Below are 12,149 nucleotides of genomic sequence, written 5' to 3' on the forward strand. Positions count from 1 at the left end.
GATTTAGCTAGAGGTGTAGCTGTAAGTTAACTTTCTATAACATGAGTCTGATTTCTACTTGAATTCCACTGTAAAGCTGAAAATGTGTCTGGCAGAAAACTTCTGATATACCTGGTGGAAGGCATTCAGCAAAGGCAGTATGAAGTGTCACTTGCCTTGGATCTCCTGACATCTGTAGGTTTGGTCTGAGTCCTACAATCTCTATCTTAATTTTGGACCTTTACCAGAGTCCTAAGATTAAATATTAAAATTTGCTAGTAGGTATTTCCCCCACTCTGTCATCTTGTCTCAAAATATCCAATTTGAGAAACTCTTTTAAAAATTTATTATGAAGGCTTGAAAAACCTCTGTATTTAATCATGTGGTCTTAAAAATAAGGCACACACTTTCTCTTCCTCCCCCTCAGAACCTGTGTATAGAAGGAAGTAAGCAGGTCTGGGAAACCTCTCGGTGACAGAGATGAGAAATAAAAACCTTTTAGCAGCACACCTGGCCGCTATTAAGCAGTGCTCACGAGGAGATGTAGAAAGCTATCTTTTCATTTTTTCCTCTCCCTCCTTCACCCTCTCATATACATAGTCACAAAACCCTATCAGTTCTACCTCCAAAATATTTCTCTTGTTCATTCCACTGTCCCCGCTTCAGCTCAGCTCCTTATTCCCAGTCTTTGCACCTCAAATTTCACTAAAGGTGCTCAGATGTGAAGTTGTATGTCATCCTGTAAATAATGTTTTCTACCAGAGAGTAAGAGAAGAGAGAAAAAGGAGCAAGTTGAAAAATAGAAGTTACCATACAATATGGCATTATAAAAGGCATAAGTACAAAAGGCCGTGGGAGCACAGAGGAAGGCATGAGGAGCACAGCGTTGCAGGAAGGGGGTCAGAGAAGTCCTGACAGATGGGTGACCCTTCAACAGGGGCTCGGAGAACCAGAGAGGAATCCAGCAAGTGTAACGCTCGGCCTTGTCAAAGAGAACAGTCATCCCAAACAGTAGGCCCCTGACCCCCTTTCTAAACCCTTTCTCTCTAAAATCTCGGAGCCTGCAAAGGCTCTCTCCAGTACCAGGAGCCCAGGGTGTCCAGCAGTCCCTTCAAGAAGCACAGAGTTTAAATAGAAAACTTTGGCCAGGTGATATGGTCCAGGTCTGTGTCTCCAACCTTGGGAAACCAGGCTCCCGTGCTTACCCTGGCTTGAGAGTCAAGACACAATTCTGATCCTGACCCTCTGGACCTAACCAGTGTTCCTCAAAGTTGGATCTGCCTCCCAGCCGTATCACAATCACCTGGGTCCCACCTCCGACCCGCTGAATCAAAACTGCTTGGGTGCGGGGCCCGGGGATCTGCAGTTAAGACACCCCTTAAGTGATCACGGGCACTACAAGTCAGTCCACTGCAGTGACCCCTTCCCTTCTCATCTTCACCTGTCCATATGTCTGAGGCAGCAGGGACAGTTCCCGCAGATCCATCTCTCTCTCAGTTGCCTTCTCTGTGAAGCTGAGGCGGGCAGGGGCAGTATCACTTCCCAGCATTGTGGCCAGCCTGTAACACCTGTTACTCTGACTTCAATTACAGCGGACGAATGCTTCAGTGACAGAAACAGGAGAGAAATCCCTGTGGCCATGGGCCTGAGTATCGCAGGATTGCTTGGCGTTTTGCTAACAGCATGCCTGGTGACCGGAAAGAGGCCCAGGAGAGGATATGAACGCATGTAAAACCCCACCTTCCTCAAAGTGTGCAAGGTTAAGGCCTTGGGAATGCTGGCTGTATATTTAGCCTGAAGCGAAGGGATCAACTTTTCTAGTTGCCAACCCCACCCTCCAAATCCGATTAGGAAATTAGCATTCTACCAAAGGCCATCAGGCTAGCTACAAGACAGCTCCCATCCCACTTCTTCCTGGGTCATATGGGCTTGAGTTCCACCATCCACACGTGATAATACAGGCCTGGCGTGAGAATTAGGGACAAGAGGCAGGGATGTGAGCAGGATCCTGTGAGAAGGAAAAAGCAAACACCCAGAGGGAAGATTGTGTGAAAGACATTTTCAAACTGCATTGATTTTTCGTATACATTTTTAAGAGTCTCAATATCTAGTTTTTTAAAAAAACTTTTTTACTTTTAAAATCCTATCCATTTTAAAATAAATTCTAAAGTGATTTTAAACTCCTGGATTTTGCCCAACTCCTGATTTACTTAAATGATAGTCTTGATAGACTATCTTTTTTTTTTTTTAGGTTGACTGAAGGTCTTTTTATTTTTTTTAATAAATTTATTTATTTTATTTTTGGCTGCATTGGGTCTGTTGCTGCATGTGGGCTTTCTCTAGTGGCGACGAGCAGGGGCTACTCTTCCTTGCAGTGCACAGGCTTCTCATTGCGGTGGCTTCTCTTGTTGTGGAGCACGGGCTCTAGGTGTGCGGGCTCAGTAGTTGTGGGATGCGGACTCTAGAGCGCAGGCTCAGTAGTTGTGGCTGGCGGGTTGTAGAGTGCAGACTCAGTAGTTGTGGCACACAGGCCCAGCTGTTCCGCAGCATGTGGGATCTTCCCGGACCAGGGCTCAACCCCACGTCCCCTGCAATGGCAGGGGGGCTCTCAACCACTGCGCCATCAGGGAAACCCTGGAGGTCTTTTTAGACTATCATTTTTAAAAGGACGTATTCTACACTGTTATAATGTATTATTAGTAAAAAAAAAAAAAAAACTAGAAAACTTCCCAACATTCCATTTTTTAATGTAAAGGATATACGAAAGATCTTAGCAAACAAAAGAGGCTTCATACAAGTTAGTTCTCCAGTCCTTCACCTTAATTTGTTGTCTGCCTTCTTAATACCTTTTTTCTGCTCTGTCTCTATTTTTCTTTGATTTTAGTATATCCTTGTAGATTTGTTAAGTTGGGCCATCGTGGGGGGCGGAGGTAGGCAAAGCATCTAAACAGTCATAAATGGCAAAGAGAAGAGGTAAATCTACCCAGATTATTATCCACTTTCCTTTTTTAGCAAACATTTACCAAAAACAAAACAAAACAAAAAACAAAAAAAACCGTAAACCAGAAAATTCCTGATTGGGAGTGATTGGTGTCTGGAGGAAAAGTTCTATTAAAATATGGTTTAGAATGTTATTCATGGTTTTCTACTACGTTGACTGTTTAAATAGCAGAACTGGGGTTGGTCTTTCAGAGAAAGGGGAGAGTAATGGACCTCTGGATGTTTTTAACTGTTTTTACTAACAGACACTGTTCTTGTGTTTCTGTATTTTCCAGAGGTGTTATTCATTATTTTTAAGAGGAAGTTTATGAAAGTTGGCAACCACTCTATAACCACTGCTTATCTAGGACGTGTACTGCTTTCCTTTGAGGTATTTTAGCTCTCTCCACTTTCTCAGAAGTGAGGGGGTGGGGAGAGCACACAGCAGCTTCCAGAGAGCTTCAAGAGCCCTTGAAGATGGCAGGAGGGTGAGGACGTTCCTGTTCCTCCTTACCCCAGGAGGTGTTGATGCAAATCTGGGATATGAGGACCCAGTGTTCCCAAAAGTGACTCGGGTTGAGCAGCAAGGGCGTGGCCTTGGAGAGATGCCATCTGTCTTAATCTCCTTCCTCCAGTGGGTGTCAGCCAGTACCCACACTAGACTCCCATTTCCAGTTCCACCTCAAGTGTGCTTGTTAGGTTCTATACCACAGAGCACGGGTTGTTTATTCACCGTGCCACTAACCACCCTGTAGAATGACTAAAGGGAGGTCCTAGTTTAGAAATTTCTCCCACAGCAGAGGAAAACGAAGTCGAATTAAAATCAAGAAGAGAGGGATAAGGCAGTTCGCTTGAGTTTGATTTTCCTTTCTACCATCTTCAATGAGTTCTGTGGAGTGACGGCTGCTGCTTAGACTCCTGTGATCTACCCCTCCCCACACACGCCAATTATCTTTAAAATTGCTTTGAATTAACATTCTAGTAACCGAAAAGAACACAGGTTTCCTTGGAATGATTAGTAAATAAATGCCTGGATGCATTATTGCCTTACAGTTCTGCCCACTGTTGCAGTGATGTCCCAGGAGGGTCCTAGAGGGGAAAGTGCTGGGATTGGGACTGTGGTAGACTGGGCATCTGGAAGTGGCCTCCTCCGTGTCCTGGGGTTCCCTCCCCCGCCCCCCGCCAGCCCCGCGCCGTGCTGCCTCCAAGTCGTCTCTTAGGGCTGAAAGGCTTACTGCAGAGCACTGCTTGTCCCTTTCTGAGGTAGGGGCAGGAGGCTGCTGTGTAGGACTCCGGGAAGTCTCACAAGGGGCCTCTGATCCTCTCTGGCGGCACTGGCCCCTGACCTTTGGCTCTCCTGCTGCTTGCCCTTCCAGCTGGTTTCAACTCGGTTTCTCCCTTCTGCTGACGGTAGAACGCCTGAATTTACCCCTCTCTCTGCAACCTACCTAGAGACAGTAGAAACCTTCACTAATGCCCACATGGAGATAACCTATCCATTGTTCATTTTGGGGTACAGTTGACCCTTGAATGATGCTGGGGGTCAGGGCACCCACCCTCCCACGGTTGAAAATCTGTGTGTATAACAGAGTTGGCCCTCCGTTTAGGTGGTTCCCTCTGTACCTGCGTTCCTCAGCCACCTGCGGATAAAGTAGTACTGTAGTATTTAATGTTGAAAAATATCTGCCTATAAATAGACCCGTGCAGTTCAAACTGGTGTCCTTCAAGGGTCAACTGTATTTCCTTCTCAAGAATATTGTTTTACAAACTGAAAGCACACAGAGGACACAGTTTGGTATCCTTGTTCCATAAGCATTTCTCCATGCTGCTAGAGGTACAAAGTGTCATTACTATGGCTGCTATCCTGAATATGCTATCAACATTACACAATAATTTACTTAACTATTCTGTTATTATTGGGAATTTTTATTGTTTCTAGGTTCTCACAACGATAACGTGAATAAAGAATTACGTATGAATTACATACAAAACAGACATTGATTAACAAATTTGTATCAATGTGTGCCCGAATTTTGGGTTTGCTTCATAAACTGTTTAAAATGGTTATAATTTATACTTCACTACTAATTCTTAATTTTTAAGAAACAAATGGGAACAAAAACACATAGGTTGTGAAAAAAATTTTAAGCACTACAGAAATATATGAAATGAAAAATTGGAGTTAAAATAGTGACTAGAGGGGCTTCCCTGGTGGCGCAGTGGTTGAGAGTCCGCCTGCCGATGCAGGGGACGCGGGTTCGTGTCCCGGTCCGGGAAGATCCCACATGCCGCGGAGCGGCTGGGCCCGTGAGCCATGGCAGCTGAGCCTGCGCGTCTGGAGCCTGTGCTCCGCAACGGGAGAGGCCACAACAGTGAGAGGCCCGTGTACCGCAAAAAAAAAAAATAAATAATAATAATGACTAGAATTTTCCTCACAGAATTTTTCTCCCACATTGTCTAATAGATTGAGGGGAGAAACATTTTTTTTTGAATCAGTAGCAGTCAAAAAGACATAACCTAATGCAATAAACATTTTAAACTGATGAACAGCAAAGATACAAGACTGAGAGGAAGAATGGAGAGGCGCAGCTGAGTGGGCTCCTAACCCTCCCCAGTACACCTACCCCAAGGAGCCATACTGTGAAAAAAAAAAACATTCTGTGAATGCTGACTACTCTTCCTAAAACTGGAGAGAAAGAGAGCAGCCACTTGGGACTTCCCTGGCGGTCCATGATTAAAACTCTACGCTCCCAATGCAGGGAGCCCAGGTTCGATCCCTGGTTGGGGAACTAGGATCCCGCATTTCTTCAAGCTAGGTAGGAGTAGTGAAAATGGCTACTGCGGAGACAAGGCAGAATAAACACAGACTGCTGGAAATGAACTGGGGAGCCAGCCCCAGACCAGAGGACACCCCAGTCTGTAGCTAGTTCCCAAGGTATAGAAAAGAAAATAGAATCCAATTAGTTAGCTCAAGAGGAAACGAGCAAGATGAAAACAAACTACAAGACTACAGTGCAAAATTACTGCAGGAAAAAATAATATAAGATTAAACTAAATTATAGATTCAGAGTTTTCACTTTGCAAGATGAAAAAAGTTCTGGAGATGGATAGTGGTGATGGTTGCACAAAAATGTGAATGTACGTAATGTCACTGAAGTGTACTCTTTAAAACAATTAAAATGGTAAATTTTATGTTGTGTATATTTTACCACAATTTTTAAAAATTAAAGGAGGGAGGGTTAGAAAGGAATATAGTTGATAAAATACAAAGAAAACCTAACTCAAGGAACAGAGAGAAATACCTGTCAATTGTTTTTTGACAATTAATAAGAACGTGAATTCCATATAACCAGAGCTCATAGAGGAGAAGTTATAATGAAAGAGTGAGGTAAATAGGACATTTCACTCCTAAGAAAACAAGTTGAGCATCAAAGCAACACACTTCCGTAATAAATGGAAATAGTGAAAGGCAGAACAGATAGAGCTGAAAACTGAATTATCTTCATAGAGAAAAAGACTGAGTTAACCAGTTAATAAAAATTAAGATTATAATATTATAGGTAAGCTGCTAGGTATGAAAGCTATTCAGATCATCTAAAATAAGGATAACTGGTGCCTCTGAAGTACAGAGTTAAAAAATAAAAAGAAGATATATTTGATGATTTAAGAGGTTTTCCTTAAAATAAATAATTGAAGTTGCAGATTGAAAGTGCACAGTGTATCTATCCCAGGGTGGAAGGGAAAAAAAAAACCTGACACAGAAAGCTTAACATTAAGATATATCCAAAGTAAGCCAAAGCTAAAGAATTCTTTAGACATACAAACTCCCCCTTCCCCTAAAAAAAGCAAATCACCTATAAAGGGGGAAGGTTAAAATTGGCCTCAGATTTCTTTACAATAACATTTAAAGCCAGAAAACAATAGACCAATGTCTACAAAATCCTAAGGGAAAGTGTGGCCCCAAAATATAATCTGAGTAAAAAGGTAATAGACCGATATCCTCAAACATGAAATAATTCAAGGGATACAGCACAAATGAGCTCTTCTTAAAGATACAGCTTGACAATGAAATTTGATCAGAGAGAAGCCACATTACAAGCAAGGATATCAGCAAACATCTTTCAGGAATAGAGAAAGCTCAGTTTTGTTTTGTTTTTTAAGGCATTTTATCTATTTGAAGAGTAAACTATAAAAAGCATTAAACAATTATGGATCTGAGATTTTATCATTCCTTCTCATATATAAAATGATATATGTGCATGCTTATTCATCACAGATTTGTAATATCAAAAGATTAAAAACAAACCAAGGGTCCATCAATCTGGGACAGATACATTCCACAACAGAATACTATACAGTTATAAGAAAAGAATGAGAACATACATGTTTGTGTATGTATAAGGAAAGTTATCCAAAATATATTGTTAAAAAACGTGTAATGCATAATAGTGAAGAAAATGGGAAATAAAGTATATTTTCACTTTTGCTTATATCTGAAACATTGGAAATATATAAGAAATTAAGTAGTTGTCTAATATTGGCAGGGGGAACTAAGAAGATGGCACAAGGGTAGAAATGAAACTTCTCAATGTACAGCATTTCATATTATTTTGACTTTAAATAGTGAATGTGTTCTAAATTTGAAACGAATTTTTAGAAATTATAGGCATTACAATTATCAAATAGAATTGAAATATTGTAAACCTGAACAATGTTTCTAAAAATATGTATAGCTGTTCAGAATTTGAGTTGGGAAGACTAGAAATAGAAGGGAATCTGTTAGTGTTAATCTTTCAAAACAGAATCAATAGATAATGTCTAACTGGAAACAGAGTTTCGAAAACACGTCTCTAATTTATTTTATAACCTCTTAATGCATTTCATAATCATTTATTTTCTACTTGTGTATTTTTGTGTCTTCTTTGAACCTTAAAGAGATCTTTTATGCAACAATATTTCCCACGGCAAAGACATGTTTATTTGAAGTGCAGTAATTCTTCTAGTTTTGTTTTAGTTTTTTTCTTCTGTGAAATTCAAGTAACATTAAAATGAACAATTTTGGTTAAAATAGCATTTGTATGATTCCATTTTGATAAAACCACTTCTATTTATTTTTCTACCCATCTATTCTTACAGTTGTAAAGAAAGACGCCTGAAATAATGTTTGTCCATGTTTTACCAATGATAATTTCTGGGTAGGTGGTTTTCAGGAGATTTATAATGAGCATATATCATTTTTAAAAATACAATGATTTTTCTTTAAGCATACACATGAGCACACACACACTCATGCACACATATATGTACAGAGGAAACAAATGCCTCAAAGATTTATGGTGATTAATTCAAGTGGAAGAAACATGGTGATTGGATAACTATTTTCTTTGTTTACTTTTCTGCATTTTGAAGATGTTTAAACAATGTAATATTAAATAGTATAAAACTATATAGAAAGTAAAAGTTGCCTCTATTCCCATCCCAGTCTTCCCCCAGCTTCTTGTGTATTTTTTTGCTCTAGGCACCCATGCAGTGCTTCACAGATCTTAGGTAACTTCCCTGTCAGCACATGGAAATCTACCACATTCCTTTTGATGGCTACATCATAGTCTATTGTATGAATATACAACAGTAAATTTTTGATGGCTATTTAGATTGTCAATTTTCCTCTCATAAAAGGAGATTATTATTACATATTTTTGTGTACTTTATGAATATATCTTCAGTATAAATTCCTAGTGGTGGAATTGCTGGATTGATAGGTATGTGTTTTACATTTTGTTTTGACAATTCTGTATTTTTTTTCCAAATTATTTTAACTTCTTAGATTATGTTCTTTCCTATCTAAGAAATATATATAAATATTTACATGTAATATTTAATATAACAAAATTATATGTAATTTAAACAAATATGTAAATAACAAAATTATCATATACTCTAAAAGGATTCATGAAAAGCAACATTTCCCTGTCCCTCCTCTAAGAGACAAAGCACTTTAACTAGTTTTAACAATTTCTTATGGTAACTATCTCCATAATTCTCTAAAAAATAATAAAAAGCTTATCCTACTGTTTCTTAATTTATCAGCTTTAAACCTCTTGCTATGGAAGATAAGGATTTAATACTTCTTACACCATCCTTTTTATGGTTATATCACTGTCTTTTTTGTTAAATCAATAAGGTATGCATCATTATAATGTAAATATTGTCCACTGCCAAATCAAATAGTGTACCACAAGCACAGTTCCTGTCTTGTATAGATTTAGTTTTTTTCCCAGGAGTCTCTAATTACCATTCCCTCTTCCCTGGCCCCTCCTGATTCTTTTTACTTGGACCTCAGGTGAGAATTGGATTAATGGTGATTCTTGGTTCCGGACATAATTTCAATATTGGTTCATGGAAGACCTCAAGGGCATATCCTCTCATCTGTTCTTGAATAAGATATAGATATAGTTCTCCATTTATTTGTACTCAATTAAGGTCCCTTTTATTCCCAGGGCCTTGCATCTTTCTCCAGTCAAGACTGATTACATTTTAAATGAACTGAATAAATAATCTCTAACAGAATAAAGAAAAAAGAATTTTGACAAATTTGCAAACTTTCACTTTTAAGTTCTCGTAAATAATTAGGTCTATTTTCTAATATTTTTGGCTAACTAAAAGCAATAAAACAGAACTGTAAGTGTGACAAAAATGAATGTTTTAAAAAGTGGAGAAACATCCCATGTTTTCAAGAGATAAGGTTTACAGTGACACAGTCTGTTTTACGTAAGCACATCCCACTTTACAGAGAGCAACACCTGGAAGAAAACAGGACTAACAATTATTAAATATTAATTTCTGAGAAGAGAAAGTTATTTTATTTCATCCTCCAACAATTTTATATATTATTTGCTTCCTTTATAAATGAGTAAATTGCAGGGTTAAATAACCCTCCCAGGTTCACACAGTTAGTGGTAGAAGCAAAAGTCAAGCACAGGTCTGACTCCAAAGCTCATATTCTCCCCACTCTAGCCTGCTTTCTGGTCTGTCCTCACTAAACCTTAGTGGCTGTATTTGTTTTTTCTCTTAGTGGACGAATGTTCATCTGACTACACAATTGTGCTTCCCGTGATTGGGGCCATCGTGCTTGGTCTCTTCGCAGTGGGTTTGATTGTCTATGCAATCCGCTTAAGGCGTGAATCTTCTGGATACCAGAGAATCTAACTGGTGCCCCGAGGGAAAAGAAAAAGGTGGAGTTTAGAGAATTCTTTCATTGTTTCCAGGATGTTGAAGACTTCCCTTGGAGTGTGGGTCCTTCCAACCTTGTAAACCACTATCTTTCACAAAAACCAAATTTCTGACGTAAGTTCAAGCAGTACATCAATTTCAAAATATTTTTTGTTCATTTTATGAAAGATCTAGTGAGCTGTTTAAGAATATTTTCTAGTGTCCTTGAAAATATTTTAACCAAAGTCAACATTTGAGATACATTAAATTAACATAATGTATGTAAAGTGGTATATGCTCCACATTATACACCGAAGCATCAATAGTAATGAACGTTACCTGTGTTCACGTTGGGGATTTTATTTTATCCTTGATCTTTTCCACTTTTAAAAATGCTTCTGCTTTGCCTGTAAAATGTATTTTCAGTGCTTTTACTATCCATGTTTTGTAAGATGTATGTCAATTGACCTACCTCCTTTTCCACTTTAAATGTTCTCTAAAAATCGTCAAAAAGAGCAACATATCATAGGTTGTCTAGATGTTTGATGTGACACCAAGAGGAATAGATCAGCTTATATTTTTATCTTGATGACTCCTCCAGAATCACTAAAACTAAGAATTAGGTGGCTACAGACAACAGAATTAAATAATAAGCAAGAAACGATAATAATGGCCTTTCACTATTGAACAGGTATGTGTCAGACACTAGGCTAAGCAGTTTATATACATCTCATTTAATTTGCACAACTTACATGTGAGCAAACTCAGACTTAAAGAAATTAATCACTTAAATGTCACCCAGCTAACAAGTGGCAGAGCCTGAATTTGACTTCCTGTTGGTCTGGTACCAAGGTCTCTGGTCTTTTCACTACATCAAATTGCCTACAAGAACAACGACAGTAAGCGCTGCCTGAAGCCTCATACTGGCATATGCTCCCTTTTACAGAGGAAATTATTTTGTCCAGAATCACGAGAGATTATGGTACATGAAAGGAGGGCTTAATGGGAAATAAAATAGCCTATCTTTAATGAAGTTCTCTACTCCCTCGAAGAAAACTGAGAGGCTCTGTAAAACATTCGTTTCTCATTTTCAAGGGATTGTTAAGCTGCGAGTCTAAGGATAAAGGAATGGAGTAAATTTCTCAAGGCATTTTTTATTTCTTTGAAAGAGAAATTTAACCGCTAACCAACTTTTCTTTCTCGAATGTAGATCCCCCTCTTGTGGTAACTTGCTTCTTCTGCAGTTTTATGGCCACGTTTTCACTCTAGTTCACGTTTTTCTATAGAGCAGCCAAGAATTTTATTCCTCCTTGTTTTCACTACCAAAGAAATGTTAACAGAAAAGACCACACACCCCTAGCATTCGTTAGTAAAGGAATGATTCGAGTCACCCTGGAGAACATATTCACTTTCCTGACTTGTTCTCTTATGGCTCAGTAGGGTTGGCAAGGACCTGCCTTTAGTCTTAATAGAATATTGAATTGTATTAAAAGTTTTTGTAATAAAAACTTACCTTGGAGATTTATGTCATTCGTTCCTTATAATTCGGTTTTTGTGCTATTAAAAATTTTGTTTTACAACCTTAGTGGAGGTTGTTGCTTGAATCAGTAAGTTAAATCGTCTTCCTAGAAATAATTTATTTTGTTCTATTCTCCACTGCCACATTATTACTAGGTAGGAAGACCTATTTGAGAGAAACTGAATTTCTGAGAAGATAAACCATATTAAAGTTATAAATTAAATTTCTCAACTCTCAGTCCAGACTACCTGATTGGATCACTGGTTTATTTAAGTGCTGCCACAATTATCCATTCATTCATTCATCCAACCAACATCGATTAAGGACTTCCTAAACGCCAGACAGTCTGGTAGGGGCTGAGATAAATCAGAAGAGGTCCTGTGTTAGTTATCTATAGCTGTGTAACAAATTGCCCTGAAACCTAGCAGCTTAAAACAACATTTATTATCTCACACAGTCTCTG

General features: G+C 38.7%; 1 protein-coding gene across 3 annotated transcripts in view; it reads left to right on the top strand.

Moving 5' to 3' along the window:
* The window catches only part of LAMP3 (lysosomal associated membrane protein 3), a 35,277-nt gene extending 23,431 nt beyond the window's left edge, over positions 1-11,846 (top strand). For 2 of the 3 annotated variants that reach the window (XM_060298367.2, XM_030862593.3), the window contains exon 7: positions 1,572-2,143. In XM_060298367.2, coding sequence (XP_060154350.1) covers positions 1,572-1,711 — 140 coding nt within the window. In that variant the 3' untranslated portion in view covers positions 1,712-2,143. Of the gene's footprint in view, positions 1-1,571; positions 2,144-10,030 lie in introns of those variants that run through there. The other variant, XM_030862599.3, reaches the window with a different exon arrangement.
* The last annotated feature ends 303 nt before the right edge of the window (positions 11,847-12,149 follow it).

The sequence above is a fragment of the Globicephala melas genome, chromosome 4 (genome assembly GCF_963455315.2).
Source record: "Globicephala melas chromosome 4, mGloMel1.2, whole genome shotgun sequence".
In the NCBI taxonomy this organism is placed as follows: domain Eukaryota; kingdom Metazoa; phylum Chordata; class Mammalia; order Artiodactyla; family Delphinidae; genus Globicephala; species Globicephala melas.